A 16,884-nucleotide genomic window follows, 5' to 3' on the forward strand; every position below is an offset into this window, starting at 1 on the left:
GGAAAGCTCTCTTCTGTCTGTCTTTTTCCTCCTCGGGCTGGCCTCTCCCAGTTCTCCAAAAGGTGAAATGCTGGAATTTCCCAGGGCTTAGCCTGGGCTTCCCTTCCCTCTTCTCCCAAGCCAAGCCCTCTCCAGATTGTCTGGTCCAGTTCCAGCACTTGAAACACTGCTTCTCCCCGCCATGATGATCACATTTTTACCTCCAATCCAGATTATTCCTCTAAGCGCTTTTCAGAATCTTGAAAACACTGTTTATTGCATTTACTTACTCATTCGGCAGATGTTGATTGAGCACCTACTGTTTGCTGGTGCCCATCCAGGCCCTGCAGACACAGCGGTTAACAAACCAGACACAAATCCCTGCCTTTATGGAGCTGGCATTGCAGTGAGGACAACAGACAAGAAACAAATGCATCGTGGCGGTGTTGCAATGATTACATGAGATAAGACTCTCGGTCTTTGTTTAAATAAGAAATCTGCAGTCATTTTATTGCCTAAACGTGTGGGAGAAGATGAAAGTTCCGACAGTCCTCTTCCCAGGGGAACCAGCAAGTAGGTACAGAGTTTAGGAATAAATGAAGTATCGATTATAACATCATTACCAGGGCAACAGATGATTAGATAAAGCAACCAACCAGAATTACAAGTTTCTTGAGGAGTTTGTTTTCATAGAATAATAGCACTGAAGTCCTGGAAGCTTAACAAGACCGCTTTGTTCAAAGACAGGCTTATGTTATCAGAAAACAGTACGTCTGTAACGGATATGAATTGTCAACACGCCTTATCACCTGTAAAGTAAGACCAATATTCTTGAGAAAGCTCTGTTTTAACACACCTGACCGAATCAAATCCTTCAACCTTGTTTTAATTTGCAGAATAGTGCTCCTGCATGGATGCAGAAGAAATGAGACATTGCCTTCCTAACTTTCTTAGACTCCTTTTTGTTAATTAAAAAGATTTCTGTTTTTAAAGTAGGCTCTGGAATTTCACTCATTAGGCTTATTTAAAAAAAAAAAAGGCTCTGTGGAATTAATTATTAACAGTAAAATAAGGGCTACAAAGAACAGTTTTCCTACATGAAACCCACAGAGAAAAGGGTCAGGAACTAGAATGATGACTCTTAAAGTGTGGCCCCCAAACAGCAACATCAGTGTCAGCTGGGGCTTATTAGAAATTCACCTTCTTGAGCCCCACCACAAACCTATAGGATCAGAAACTGGGGTGGGGCCTGGCAATCTGGATTTAACAAACCTTCCAGATGATTCTGATGCACACTTAGATTTGAGAGCCTCTGGGCTGGAGAGTGACAGATACCCTTCTGTGAGGGAGGTGACCTTGCCTGCCTCTCTTAGAACAAAAGTCCCTTGAGGGCTAGCATTTGGGGCTTCTTCTTGTCTGCTCCATCCAATGCCCAGAACAGCACTTGGCACCCAGTAGTTGCTCAATACATGTCTAATCAATGTATTTAACAAACCTTACCTACTGTATGCCAGGCACTAGGCTCAGGACTTTTAAATACCTTCAAAGGTATTACTTTAGTTGATCCAGATCTGCTCAAAATGCCCTATGATGTAGGCTGTGTATGGGGTGGGGAAGGGGGCACTTATTACCCATCCAAGATAGTCAATGGAACACGGCCAAACCACCCACCCCCTCCTTGGGACCTGAAGGTACCCCCAGCTGCCCCCTGGGGCAGTGGATAGCACCGGTTCAGTCCTGAATTCTCCCTGCACTCTTGCCACTTCCCCTTCTCATTTCCTTTGTGCTGACATCCCCTCCACATTGCTGACCACGAAGAACTTCACTTTCAGGAAAGAGGAGGGTGGTGGTGAATGCAGAATGGAGAATGAAGCAATTACCTCGATGCCCGCTCCACCCCATGAGGCAGGGCACGCTGAGCATGCTGCACTCACTTCACTAATGTTCAGCACCCCCATGGGGTTGGCCCTGTCATTGTGGTAGAGGGCATGCTTTTTATAGGTGGGGAAACAGGCTCAGAGAGGTTCAAGTGACTTGCTCAAGGTCACACAGTGAGGAAGTTCTATCTGGCTTCCAACTTCCAGGCTCCATTTCTCCCTCAGTAAGAACTTGTCCAAGGTGCATTGATTGAGTGCCCATGGGTTGCTGGGCGGGGCCTGGGGTGCTGGGGGATATGGTGACAAACACAACAGGACCTCACAAGAGTGAGGCAGGAAGTAGGGAGGGGAGAGGAGAGAAGGAAGCTCAGGGACAGAGGTGGCCAGGAGAGTTTGGAGCTGAAGAGACCAGCACAATACCCTCCCCTCCCCCCACTCCTCCCCTCCCACACTGCCCTTCGCCCTCCTAGTTCCTCCTGCCCCTGGTTCCTCTTTTCCACTAACTCTGGGAGCAGGTCAGCCCACATAAAGCCAGGCCTCCTCCCTGGCAGGGCTGCAGGGGTACAGTACTCAACATGCCTGCCCAAGCGCAGGCCCTACTGCTGCTGCTGCCACTGCTGCTGCTCACCTTGCCAGCCACAGGTGAGTGGGTGGGGGCCTAGCTGGCCCCCAGGGGTGCCTGGGCCCCTCACAACCCTGACCATGCTCCCCCACCCTGTTACAGGCTCAGACTCTGTACAATGCTTCGCCCAGTATGAGGAATCTACTGGCAAGTGCAAGGACTTCCTTGGGGGAGGGGTCAGCGTGGAAGACTGCTGTCTCAATGCTGCCTATGCCTTCCAGAAGCCTGGCAGCAAGCTTTGTATGGCATGCAGGTCAGGGGGAGCCTGGGGTTTGCGGGAGGCAAAAAGGACTGTACGCAGGGCAACACAGAACTTGGGTTCTTGCCTTCTCTGAGATTCTCCAGCATGGTTCCAAGGCCCTGATCACAACTGTAGCTCCAGGTCTCTCAGCCTCAGCTCTGTTGACACTTAGGGGCCAGAAAATTATTTGTTGTGGGGGGCTGACCTGTGCAGGGCAGAATGTGTTATCGCATCACTGGCCTCCCACTAGTTATCAGTAGCAATCTGCAGCAACTCAAATGTCTCCAGACAGGTGAAAGTCACCCCTGGTTGAGAACCAAGATGGCTTACACACATTGAGCACTTCTTGCATACCAGAAGCATTGTGGTTGGATTGCTGCTTGACTATTTCTGAGCATAGCTCAAACCCTCAAATGGTGATGACAGCTCATATGGAGTGTTTATACTGTATAGACACATTGAAGGAGGGGGAGTGTTTGGGCAATTTTGAGGGCAACTCCAGACCCCAAATTATAATGACACTTCACATTCATTGAGTACTTCCCGCATCCCAATTCATTGCAGATGTTGGGGGTAGCTAGAGGATTTTTGAGGGTAGCTCTAGTCTCTTAATCATAATGCCCACTGACATATATTGAGCCCTTTCTGTATGTCAGACATATTTTCTAACTGCTTACTATATATCCCAGATACACTATGTATACACCAAATACACACAGCTACAGGGGTGTGTAGCTTGGGGATTTTTGAAGGCAGCTCTCAGCTCCCAGTTGTCAACAGGTCTCATCTGTTTAGCATTATGCCACGGTGGAGGTGGGGTTCTGAGCTCATTGGGATGATGGCTCCTATTTATTAAGTACTTCCTGTTTGCCTGCTACCATGCATAGTTGTGGCCTGGTGGACTTTTGGCAGCAGTTCTGGGCCCCTAGTCCTTATACTTGTTTAAGTATAAGGCACTACGTGCCTGGCACTGTCCTTGGGAGACTTCAAAAGGTAACTCCAGATTCCTGATCATGAAGGTAAATGATAAGTGTTTACTGTGTGTTCACCTCTTCCCGTTCAATCCCCCAACATCACTAAGAGGTAGGTACTCCCATCATTCCGTTCTGCATACATTTATCCCGCACTCCCGCCTGTGCCTACACACACTCTGTGGTCCCATATACCATCCTTGCCTGAGTGTGCCGGGGTGGGATGTATGCTTCTCCCTACAGGCTCCCACAATGGTCACCGTGGTCCGCATGGGCCCCCTGCTCAGTGACCTGCACTGAGGGCTCCCAGCTGCGGCACCGGCACTGCATAGGCTGGGGTGAGCAATGCTCCCCCGAGAAGGTGGAGCCTGGAACCCTCCAGTGGCAGCTACAGGCCTGTGAGGACCAGCCATGCTGTCCTGGTGAGGAGGATCAGCAAGGCGGGCGAGCACTGTCAGTTACCTGGCACTGGGAACAATCAGGGCAAAAGCCCTGAGGGTGGGACTGTGCTTGATATTTGTGAGGTGTCAAGGAGGAGGCCAGTGTGGTTGGAGTAGAGTGATGAGAGAGATGAGGTCAGAGGGGGACTGACCCCTGTAGGTCATGGTGAGGATGTCATCTTTTATTCTGAGTGATGCAATGATGGCAGAAATTTAATTTGGACTGTGGCAGATCCCTTTTGCTGTCAGGAAGACAAACTGTATGTGCTGAGTAGCAAAGCAAAGGGACCAGTGTGAAGGCTACTGCAATAGTCCAGATGAGCAATGATGGTAGGCCAGGTATGGCAGAAACTGGGGATAGTTTAAGCTGATGTGGGGTACATGAGGAAGCCAGGACCCCTGAATAATACCACCACCTCCATCTCATCCCTTCTTTTCTCTTCCACAGAGATGGGTGGCTGGTCCGATTGGGGACCCTGGGCAGCTTGCTCTGTCACCTGCTCTAGAGGGACCCAGATTCGTCGTCGAGCATGTAATCGCCCCACCCCCAAGTGTGGGGGCCACTGCATAGGAGAGGCACAGGAGTCAGAGGCCTGTGACACCAAACAAGTCTGCCCCAGTGAGTGAGGGCAACCACTGGGCAATGATGCAGACACCCAGGGTGGGTCTGGGGGTTACAGCAGGGAACTTCCATGGTGTGAAGACTTCAACATGCATGACCACGCTTGGTATCTCCCCACCCTCACCCCATCACAGCACACGGGGCCTGGGCTGCTTGGGGCCCCTGGGGCCCCTGCTCAGGCACCTGCCACAGTGGACCCAATGCAGCTGTGGAGAGACGAAGCCGCACATGCTCTGCACCTGAGCCCTCCACACAGCCTCCTGGGAATCCCTGCCCAGGGTCAGCCTATGAGCAGCGGGCCTGCACCGGCCTGCCACCTTGCCCAGGTACTGGGGTATGAGACCTCTGCTCTTAACTTAGATGGAGATTGCTCTGACATTTCAAGGGACAGAGATCTGAGACCATGTGACCATGGAGCTTTTTGTTTGGGAGCAGTCTGCCTCATGGGTCTAGGGGCTGAGTCAGGGAGATTGAGGTGGACTTTCTTCTCACTTCTGTCCTCCCAACAGTGGCTGGTGGTTGGGGGCCATGGGGTGCTGTGAGCCCCTGCCCTGTGACCTGCGGCCTGGGTCAGATCCAGGAAAAACGGACATGTGATCACCCTCTGCCCCAGCATGGGGGCCCCTTCTGTGTCGGTGATGCCACCCGGACGCATGTCTGCAACACGGCCATGCACTGCCCTGGTCAGCACCCCAAGATGCCCCATTTCCATGCCTAAGGCCCCCGGCCTCTGCTGCCCAATTCCTGCTGTTAATGCCTTGTTCCTGCCTCTAATCCCTCCATTCCTGGCCCCAGTGCCTTGATTCCACGTCTGATTCCCCTTTCCCACATCCAATCCTTCCCACTCTCTTCCTCAGCCCCATTCCTTCCTCTGAACCCTCTCACTGACTCCCTTCTTTGGTGCAAGCCCAGCTGCCCCTGTCTCTGCAGTGAATGGACAGTGGGGGCTCTGGGGGGAGTGGAGCAACTGCATCCGCCCAAACATTAAACACATCAGCTGCCAGGAGATCCCAGGCCAGCAGACACGCTCCAGGGTCTGCAAGGGCCGCAAATTTGACGGACAGCGATGTGTTGGGAAACTGCAGGATATCCGGCACTGCTACAACATCCAGCGCTGCCTCTGTGAGTGCCTCCAGGGACCATGCTTCGAGGGTGGGGCAGCCTGTGCAGGGACAGGGGCTTTCTGACTCTCTGCTGCGGACCCCATGTCCCTGCAGCCTCTCTCTCACAACCCCCCCCCCCCACCAAGACCTCTAATTCTACCTCAGGAACCTCTCCCCTCTTTGCAGGGAAAGGCTCCTGGTCGGAGTGGAGTACCTGGGGGCTGTGCATACCCCCATGTGGACCCAACCCCATCCGCACCCGCCAGCGCCTCTGCCAGGCCACTCTCCCCAAGTTCTCGTGAGTGAGGGGGCATTGTGCCTTGGAGGGGGTTATGATAGTGATATGTCAGCAGATAAGGCAGGAGGGTTGGTCACCCATAAACAGGGCTTCTGTCACTGGGTCCAAGGTGCCTGCCTGGCTGAGTGCCATCTTCCAGTTGTAGGAAGAGGGAAGAAACTAAAGAAGCTGAGAAAGAGGATGTTGAGGGGAAAATCAGTAACATTTGTGCCCTTCAGTCGCTGCTTCAGTCACTCAGCCATTCTCCCATTCACTCTGTCCTTCCTGTGTCCATATGCTCTGCTCCCTCAGTTACCCAAGCTTTGATTTGCCCATTCAGTCACTCATGCCTCCATTCACCCTCTCATTCCCTCTGTCACCTGTGCCCCAAGACGCTCTAAGGCCTTTTTGGCAACAGTTGCAAACACACAGAACCCAGGTCCCATAGGTTCCTCTAAGGGATCCAGGCCCACTCCACCCTGACAGAAGACATCTGAAGAATGGTTGGCATGTTGGGTCTGGGTCCAGGAAGCTGATTGGGCCTCCCCTGGCAGGAAGGGGTTGGGAAACACTTTCCCACCATCAAAACTGTGTGAGCAGAGTCCTGGACACAGGTAATCAGCTGCCTGAAATGTTTCCAGATGGCCAGGGTGGCCAGGTGTTGGAGAGGGTTAAAACACTTATCCTTTCCTTATTTCCACAAACATCAAACTACTAGGTTAAGTGGCCTCTTCCCAACTCTTGGAAGGTCTAACACCTGGGCACCAGGTATGGGGTTTAGAGTGTGTCTGGAAGAAGAGTTAGGGTGTTGAATGGAGGCATGAAGGACTTGACAGGGAGGGAATGAATGGAGAAAGGACTGATCGAGAGAATCGGGGTGGGAGTGAATGGAGTGTTTGCCTAGTGGAAGAAATAACCCAGGCAAAGACCATTTTGAACATGGGGCTTAGTCTAAATAAAGTGGAAGAAAGAACTAGAGATTGACCTGGGGGCAGAGATTTGGGCCCAACAACAAGGCTTTGAATGCCAAGGCAAGGCATTTGGGTTCTTTCCCGTGGGCAATGGGGAAAGAAAGAAAAGGTTTTAAAGGTAAGAGATGGTAGCTCATATCAATAATTACCAACATTTATTGAGCACTTACTGTGTACCAGACATAACTCTGAGCACTTTACCTGAATCAACTCATTTATCCTCACTCAGCCCAGTGAGGGGAGTATTATTATTCCCATTCTTCAGATGAGGAAAACTGAGGCACAGAGGAGCTAAATTGCCCAGTATCTCCCAGCTAAAAAAAAAAAATATAGTATCCACTCAGTAAGAGTTTTTTTAATGTATTCTTGCCTTCCCTGAGCTTTTCCTCTTCATCCCCACCCCCACTAACGCACCAGGCCCACCGTTACCATGGTCGAAGGTCAGGGTGAGAAGAATGTGACCTTCTGGGGGAAACCGTCCGTACTGTGCGATGTGCTGCAGGGGCAGAAGGTGATGGTGGAGGAGAAACGGCCATGTCTACACGTGCCTCCCTGCAAAGAACCCTGAGGATGAGAATTCTTACGTCTCTCTCTCTTCCACTCTGACCCCCTGACTTCTCAGACTTCAATAAACCAGCCTCTTCCCGAGGAGTGGGGCCATAGCATCTTCTAGGCCAAAGAGCGCAGCACAGGCAAAGTTGCAGTGGCCTGTGGTGGAAAACAGTATTTTCCACTGTGGCCATGGTGTGACAGAAGTGAAGGCGCGTATCCGAGTACCCATCCCTGCTGTAGCCTTGATGTCTGTCCCCTTCTCTGTCAGTGCCCCGGGGCACCCAGCACGTCCCTCTGCAGAGCTCTGATTACGAGCTTTCCGATTGGCTATATGCCCTAGCAGGCACTTTCTGATTGGCTGGCGTGCTTGTTTTTCTTCTCCTCCTCCTAAAGCTCCCTCGGCTGTCAGATTCCGCGTCAATCCGGCGAAGAGGCGTGGCTGGGGTTGGGGCCCCCGCAGAACATCTGCACCCACCCACTCCCAACAGCCCAGCTCCAACACCACAATTAGCGACGACAAATAGTTCCGCGAGGCGGAGGCGGGGGGGGGGGGGGGGGGGGGCCCCCCCCCACCGAGGAAGTGCCTACGAGGGGCTCTGAACTGGGACAGGAGCAAAGAGAAGCTATAGTCAGCATCTGCCAGGAGCCCCCAAGATACTCAGACACATTTCTTTAGCGTTCGTTCGTTTATTCAACACTTATTAGCATCTACTGTATACTAGAGCTAAGTCTAGGTTTCGGGTGAAGGAAGGCTGATAGAGAGGACATCTGAGTGAGGGCACAGACCAGAATGGGAGATCCTTTCATTCAAACATTTATTTAACATTTATCAACGCTTACTGAATACCAACAATAGCATTGGACATCATGGGAGATGGGGTAGAAGAGTCAGAGCGATACGTATTTCCCCAGTGAAGGGAAGAAGGATGTGTGCCTGATAGTGTTTTAAGACTTTCCATAGCATGAATTCATTTAACCCACAATGAACATATGAGGTCAATATTATTATCTTCATTTTACCCAGGAGGGAACAGGCATAGAAAGGTAATGGGCTAGACATTTGGGAAACACCATGCCAGGAGCAGAGTTTAGGAGTTTGTCCTGTGAGTGGAGGGGCGCCTCTGTGTGGGAGGTTTTAGATGGGAGATTTGTGACACTCAGAGTCTATCAGGCTGCTCACTTCTCTGGGTCAATTTTCTCTTGTGTAAAATGGATCAGTTGATGGGTAGGGGTAAAGATGAGATCAATGCATATTAGTTATCGTAAGAGGAATGAGCCTAAGTGAGGGAGTCTGGTTGCTACTGCAGGGTATGAGAAAGTTATAGGTCTATAAGAAAGTGGAAATTTGGCTGTATGTGTATATTATGAGGCACATATCTTTGTGTATGTGTGATAGGAAGACCTATAGGGTCTGTGCAAGAATTAAGGATGTATTGAGTGTGTGTGGAGTGCATGTGAAGTTAACAACTGTGTGCACCATAACAATGTGTGAGTTATAAGGGTGTGGGGGTATATGTGTGCACATGCTCATACACACATACACAGGTGGCGTGGATATGTATTGTGAGTTATAAACATGGGTGCATGTGTGCTCAGTTGTGTCTGACTCTTTGGGACCCCTTGGACTATTGCCTGCCAGGCTCTTCTGTCCATGGGATTATCCTGGCAAGAATACTGAATTGGGTTGCCATTTCCTCCTCCAGGGGATCTTCCTGACCCAGGGATCAAACCTGTGTCTCCTGCAGCTCCTGCATTTGCAGGCAGATTGTTTACCACCAAACCACCTGGGAAGCCCATAAACATGGGTACAATACTGATTATGAACATATGTCAAGGGTGTGTGTTTCAGAGTCATTGCTCACCAATGCACAACAAAGAAAAACATTCTTGGAGCCCCTTCTGTATGTTCCTTACTACTGGAGAAGATGAAGCTAGTGCAGAGAAGGAGTTGAGACCTCTGCACAGGGAGTTGAGACACTCCTTGTGGGTGGGGGTGGGAAACTCTTCATTCTTTTACAAAAAATTAATTTCTGGAAAATGAGCCACCTGGAGAAAGGGGATGACACTGAGAGGCATGGTACTATAAACCTGGCAACGGGGCCACTGGAAAGAGGCAGTCTAGAGACAGGCTCCTAAGGAGCCTGACTTTTTACTCCTAGAGTAGCCAAAAAGGCCTGTAGATCCTGCAACTGCTCCTGTCCCTCAGAGAGGGCGCCACAGACCCAGCAGAACTTGTTTGCTTCCATTACTGAGCAAAAACTGGGGAGCACATACTTCGCAATGTTGGGAAATACCCAATTTCTGTGCAGTTCCCCATCTGGGGAACACTGGAATATGGGATGCCAAAGTGCATCCATGAGAGAGAGAAGGAATGGCCAAAGCAACAGCCTGCAGGTGGACTGAAGCCGGCTGGGATGGAGGAGGGAGCAGAGACGATGGACAGTAGGAACCTAAGGGGAGAGGGGACTTCCTGGAGATCTTGGCCAAAAGTGATCCTTGAGAGAGAAAGAAAGGACACTTCTGGCAGAAGTCACAGCACTCCCCCACCCCTATCTTTTAGAGTTGGTCAGGTAATTGTTCTTATAGGTGAGGAAGCCGAGTTTCAGAGATGTTAAGTCACTTTCCCAAGAGTATAGTGGAGGCCCAGTTTGAACCCAGGCACTCTGACTCCAGACCTTACACCATGACCTTGTTTGAACACACCAAAGATTTGATAAATGGAGAATGTAGAAATGAATAAGTGGATGATTCATTTGAAAGTCCTTCAGGCAGAAAAGACTCCAAATCTGCCTAGGTCTCTGTGTGTCCGTGTGGTGCTTCTGTGTGTGTGTGTGTGTAGGCATATTCATGTGTATGTATGCATGTATGCCCATGAATATTACCCTGGGCTTGTTTGTGTCAGTATAGATACTTAGATCCGTGTGTCCTCTGTACATGCCTCCGTATGTTTCCCTACTTTTGTGTATTTCTATATGTATCTCCACGTACGTGTCATTCCCAGTGTGCCTCCAGGACGCCCCCCAACCCTGGGCAAGGGTGTACACTCCACCCAAGTGTCCACCTCCGCCTGTCTGATGCTGTCTACACCACCCCCTCATCCATCTCTCTGCCTAGCTAAGCCTATGTGGATGTGGGAAACTGATCTTGCAGAGTACTGCGTGTGACCCTCAACTCTCGCTGTGAAGGGGTTATTTCTCTACTTTTGAGTCTCCGAGTATAACTCCATTCCCACCCCCCAAATACCTCCTGTGGTGAATATCAACACTGGAAACCTAGTATCTGCAGAGGGTTCTAGGTGTGGGTGCGAATGCATGTGAAGACCAGGATGAGACAGGGTGGGAGGCTTGCCTGATGCACCCACCCGACCCTCCGGACAGGCTCCCACCCTGCCCCCATCCCCAAATTGCGCACCCCCAATTGGAGGCGGGGGAGGGGAGACAGGATGCGGCGTGGCGCTTGCGCACTTATGCCTTCAGCACCGCGGCCAGCTCCTTCGCCCCCGCCTGCCGGCGCGCGCCACCGCCGCCCCAGCACTGAAGGCGCGCTGACGTCACTCGCCGCTCCTCCGCAAACTCCCCTTCGTAGTCGCCTTGGTCGCGTCCGCGCCGCCGCCGGCCCAGCCGGGCTGCACCACACGGGGCGCGAAATAGGGGGTCACGGGCGCGACCAACCGCGCTGCGGCGGCGGCGGCGACTCAGCGCTGCCTCAGTCTGCAGCGGGCAGCGGAAGAGTCGTGTCGTGCCTGAGAGCGCAGCGGTGTTCCTGGGCCCCTCGCGGTCCGCCCCCGCGGCTCCTGACCAGACTGCTCCTAAGACCCCCTGCCCCGCGCCGCAGCCATGAACTACCTGCGGCGCCGCCTGTCGGACAGCAACTTCATGGCCAATCTGCCAAATGGGTACATGACAGACCTGCAGCGCCCGCAGCCGCCCCCACCGCCTCCCGCTGCCCCCAGTCCCGGGGCCACGACCGGTCCTGCGACCGCCACTGCCGAGAGGGCCTCTTCGGCCGCCCCCGTGGCCTCTCCGGCTGCCCCTAGCCCTGGGTCCTCGGGGGGCGGTGGCTTCTTCTCGTCGCTGTCCAATGCGGTCAAGCAGACCACGGCGGCGGCGGCCGCCACCTTCAGCGAGCAAGTGGGCGGCGGCTCTGGGGGCGCAGGCCGTGGGGGCGCCGCCGCCAGGGTGCTGCTGGTAATCGACGAGCCCCACACCGACTGGTAAGCCACTGCTGCGGACGTTCCCCCCGCGGTTCTGGGTCCCCAGATTATCCCATGATGAGCAATTATTGAGCGCCGCTTGTTTGCCCTCTGTCTGCCCGCCTCACCCAAACCCTCTTCCTTTAAATTATTATGCGAAGTGCTTCTTGTGTGCCCCGCGCTTGCCTCCCCGCTGCCCTCACCCAAGCCTTCTTGATCCATACAGGGAGCAGTTATCGGGTGCCTGCTGTGTGCCTCCATCCCACAAACCTGACTTCAGTATATCCTGTGAGCATTCAAGAGTCTGATGTGCCCTGAACCCCGCAACCCGTGCCCCAAAGGTCTTGTCCTCTAATGGATCTTGTGAGCATTTATCAAGTACTGGCAGTGTGCCTCAGTGGGGGAATCCTTCCTCAAGGCGTTTGGCTTACATGAATTTTGTGAACATTCGTTGGGAGCTTGATATGTGTTTTGTCCTCCTCAGTCCTTGCCCTAAGGCCTTCTCTGATCTCATGAGCATGTATCCAGAGTGCACTATGTGCCCCACCCCAGCCCTCACCTCAAAAACCTTTTAAACTATTCACTGAACATTGATTGAATGCCTGCTGTGTATCCCACCCCAGCTTCTTGCCAAAAGCGTTGCCTTTAATGGATCCTGTGAGTTTTTATTGAATGCCTTCTGTGTGCCCCAATTCAGCCCCCCTAAGGGCTTATTTCTCCAAAGGATCTAAGAAGCATTTATTACGTGCCTGGTGTATGCCCCATCCCCAAGCCCTTTTCTCAAACATATGTTCCTTAAATGAGTTCTATGAGCATTTTTAAACCTACTGTGTGAGGCTTATCTTCACACTCTGCTCTAAACCCTTTTCCTACAGCAGACGGATCTAGAAGGCATTCATTTGAGTGCCTCCCTTACCGCCTATTCTCAACTACTTCTTCAATGATCTTTCCTTTGGTGGACCCAGCTAGCCTTTATCAACTGCCTGATCTAAAGGTGTGAGCCTTCTCTAAAGGCTCTTTCCTTCAGTGTATTCAGCAAGCATTTATTGAGTGCCCACTGTTTATGTCACCCCAAACCCTTTTCCTCCAGTGGCTTCAGTCTGTATATATTGAGCACCATCTGCATGACTCAACCTCAGATCTTGTCCATAAAGACCTTTGCCTCCAATTAATACAGTGATCATATATCTGCACTTACTGTGTGGAGCATTTCAATCTGTCTTTCCAAATACCTCTTTAAAAAATCACTCTTGGAGCCTTTGTGGAGTACCCACTGTGTGCCGATTCTGTGCCTTCTCCATAAAAGCCTTTCTTCCCAAGGATGGAGAATCAAGCTTACATAAATCAAGTTACTGTATCCCCATTTCCCTTCCCCCAAAGACTTTTCCTCCAATGGATCCAGTGATGATATGCTCTTCCATAGCCTCCCCCCCCCACCCCATCTTTCCTAAAGACCTTTTCTTTTAACGGATGAAGTGAGCATTTGGTCATTGTCTGCCAGGTACTTGATTCTAGATCACTTTCCCCCAAAGGCATTTTCCTCCAGCGGCTCCTGTGAGCATTTGTGTAGTGCTTCCTGTGTGCTCTATATTCACACCTCCTCCCCAAAGTGCTTTTCTTCCAGTGGGTGCATGAGCACATTTGCAGTACCTGTTGTGTGTAGGAAGTAGATTCCCCTTCTTTACTCTTAGGATAACCTATGCCAGTCATACAACATCTCCACAGAGTCCTTTCCTTCGATAAATCTAGAACCAAATTTAGAAGGGTTACCCTTTTCTCACTCTCTTCAGTCTCCCTAGGATTCCCTCTCCCAATCTTAAGACCCCAAAAGGATTTTTTTCTATTTAAGCCAATAAACACTTAACTGAGCAGTTACTACTTAAGAGCCATTCTCAACTTCCCCTTTCCAAGCTTGGAAGTTCCTGCCCTTGTCTCAAGAGCTGTCTCTCCAGGGGTCCCCTTCAGCCTAAATATATTGATTACCAGCTCTTTACTGGTTAATTACCTCTCCTCTGCCAGGAGCCCTTACCCAGCAGGCTTTCTCTCTATTCAGAGCCATTTATTCATTCTACAGATAGTTGTTGCAGACTTTCCATGTGTTAAACTATGGGAGGCATTTATTATGCACTACAATACACTAGAAAGAAGCCTCCTTCAGTTCCTTTTCCTTCTAATCCCAACCACCTTGGGTTCTTCATACCTTCTCCACTCAACCCCAACAATCTTTTAATGAGCACTTATTCTATACTACTGAGAACCCATAGTCAGTGCCTTTTCTCCCCCTCCTGTAGCCCTAATTCCTCCTTCAACAATCTCCATCCTGCCTTTCACATGACACAATCTCAAAAACTCACGATGTGTACCTACTGCATTCTGGCTAGGAACCCTCTCCCACATACTAGCCATCTTCCCCACTGCTCTTTCCCCCCAATTAATCCAAAAAGGATTTATCACTCTCTTACTGTGTTCTGTTCAAACAACAACATTCCCATCCCTACAGCAGACTCCTCCACTCTCTTCTCCTTCAATCCATAAAGCATTTATTGAACACGTGTTTTAATTCCTTCACCAACACCCACTCACACAGATGCCATCTTCCTGGCTAAATTTGCTCTATTGAAGTCAACAAATCTTATTGAAGTCCTTGCTGTACCTTGGGGGCTTCCCAGGTGGCGCTAGTGGTAAAGAATCTGCAGCCAATGCAGGAGACGCAAGAGATGTGGTTCTGATCCCTGGTTTGGAAAGAGCCACTGGAATATTTTAGTAACCACCCTCCTTTCGACTTACCTTCTTCACTCTGACCCTCCAGGCAGGTCCTTTGCTGCTGTCTTTTCCTTCATTCCATTAATCATTTATTAATTATCTACAGACCACTGTTAAGACCCTTCCCCTTTCCATAATCACAACTCCTGTGTTTTCCATTTTTTCTTCTAATTTGTCTAGCAAGCACTTACTGAGCACCTGCTGAATTCTGTGAACTATTCTTCCCTCCCACTTCTGTATCCCGAAAACCTTCCTTTATCCCAGCAGTCGCTTGAGTCTTTTCTTCCAGTCAACCTAGCAACTATTTATTTAGTGTCTGGTATAGATGGGGTGGGATGGGCAAAGGGAGGGAGCCTGTGTACATCAGGTTTAGTGCGAGGAACAGAGACTGCATCACCAACTTGCAGACATTCAGAACCACACAAGCTTAGGGATTTCAGCCTGGAATAAAAGGAATCGTGCAAACTCTGTAATGGGGTTGTACACCTAAGTACAGTCTGGTGCCTTCCCCACCAAACCTCACCACTCTCATTCCTTCCTGGGTCTTGAGTCCTGTGTGCTTTGAAGCTGCAAACTCAGAGTTGAGACTCATCACCTCTTTTTACAGATCATTTAGTCAAGTGTTTTTCCAGCTGTAGGTCACCTCTTGGCTTGTGACCAGTGTTTCATTTTCTTCATGAAATGAAAATAAAACTATAATAAATGATAATATTGATACATGAAAATAAAAAATGAGAGTACATTGCACATAGTAAATGGAATTATTATTTAGTGAAACTGTTACTCCAATAAGAAATATAATCATTAATGTGTACCATACATATTACATGTATTCTGTAATATATTTGTTGTACAGCGGGTTTATAGTATCACATACATATATATGTATATGTTTCTTTTCATGAAATGAAATAGAATAGGAAATATGACCCCATTGTACATATTAAAGGTAATTATTTACTGAAACTTTCATTCTACTATATGCATATTTATATACATTCTAGATACTGCAACACATAATACATAACATGCAATGTTATATAAGACATCCTATATTAAATTTTCTGTATATGTGTCTTATATAATATATATTAAATATATCTGCTAAGTCACTTCAGTCGTGTCCGACTCTGTGCGACCCCATAGACAGCAGCCCACCAGGCTTCCCGATCCCTGGGATTCTCCAGGCAAGAACACTGGAATGGGTTGCCATTTCCTTCTCCAGTGCATGAAAGTGAAATCACTCAGTCGTGTCCAACTTTTAGCGACCCCATGGACCGCAGCCTACCAGGCTCCTCCGTCCATGGGATTTTCCAGGCAAGAGCATATATAGAACGTTCTTATTGTGGCTTCTTTTCTTAGACTTCCCTGGATGCAGACCCTGAGACTCTGAGATTTGTGTGCAGATTGATCAGGGAGAGCTCTTGGGAACAACGCGTGTTGCAGAGGAGGAGTGGGGGAAGCAGGACTTGGCAGATGGAAAGGTTAAGCAGCTGTGATGCTGTGCAACAATTGCTCCAGCCGATCACCTGGGGAGCTCTGGAGCTGGGATAACCCTTCAGAGTTGTCCCAATTGAGATGGGGTGGCCAGGCTTTTCTAGTCCTGCATTAGTCAGTCAGTGACTGCAAGTTGCCCTCTGGGAGGAGGCATAATTTTGCAGAAGGTGAGTCCCTGCTGTAGGGGGCAGTTCCCAGTGATGGACAGCACTGTGAGCCCTCAGCAGCAGATATTCCCAGAAGCTGGAGGACAGTTATGACAAGAAGGAGGGGCTTTAAGATCTGAGTAGAGCACATAGGCAACCCCCAGTACTTCTCAGATTGACTTGCTTTTCAGAAGTAAGTTCATTCCATCTGGGAACAGTGTTTCTAGGATTCTAATTGGTCTTGTTTTCTGGGGGGCACTTGAAAGAGCACAGTTAGTGGGACAAACTACAGCCTCCACTGTAGTTTGATAAATGTGGCATAAATAAATGATACATTGTTTCCTTCCTGTACTATACACTCTAGATTCCCCTCACCCTCAGCTAGCACCTCTCTTGGTCACAGTGGCTTACCTGGTGAGTGATCCATTCCCTTATCCTTAAGGGATCCCTGAGCCCTGGTCCCCATCTGCTCAGGCTATGACTGCTGTACTTATCCATTTGCCTTCAATGTTGAACAAGAAATGCCAACAAGATGTCAAAGCAGATAGCCTTGGGGCCAAATATATTCCTCCCTGCCCCCATTGTTTAATGGCAGCCCTATCTACTCCTGGGCTTCCCTGGTGGCTCAATG

The 16,884-nt window shown here is 50.0% G+C and overlaps 2 protein-coding genes across 3 annotated transcripts in view; both read left to right on the forward strand.

The window, feature by feature from the left end:
- The first annotated feature begins 2,232 nt into the window (after nt 1-2,232).
- CFP (complement factor properdin) lies at nt 2,233-7,751 on the forward strand. Its single transcript, XM_020910480.2, has 9 exons — nt 2,233-2,498; nt 2,581-2,731; nt 3,934-4,112; nt 4,579-4,749; nt 4,887-5,078; nt 5,262-5,435; nt 5,683-5,874; nt 6,042-6,153; nt 7,521-7,751. The coding sequence occupies exons 1-9, from the start codon at nt 2,432-2,434 to the stop codon at nt 7,669-7,671; spliced, it is 1,389 nt and encodes a 462-aa protein (XP_020766139.1). The 5' UTR covers nt 2,233-2,431; the 3' UTR covers nt 7,672-7,751.
- A 3,555-nt stretch (nt 7,752-11,306) lies between these two features.
- Nucleotides 11,307-16,884, forward strand: part of SYN1 (synapsin I) — a 53,451-nt gene continuing 47,873 nt past the window's right edge. For both annotated transcript variants that reach the window (XM_020910487.2, XM_020910488.2), the window contains exon 1: nt 11,307-11,868. In XM_020910487.2, the coding sequence (XP_020766146.1) occupies nt 11,492-11,868 (377 nt within the window). In that variant the 5' untranslated portion in view covers nt 11,307-11,491. The remainder of the gene's footprint in view (nt 11,869-16,884) is intronic.

This window comes from Odocoileus virginianus, chromosome X, assembly GCF_023699985.2.
Source record: "Odocoileus virginianus isolate 20LAN1187 ecotype Illinois chromosome X, Ovbor_1.2, whole genome shotgun sequence".
Lineage (NCBI taxonomy): Eukaryota > Metazoa > Chordata > Mammalia > Artiodactyla > Cervidae > Odocoileus > Odocoileus virginianus.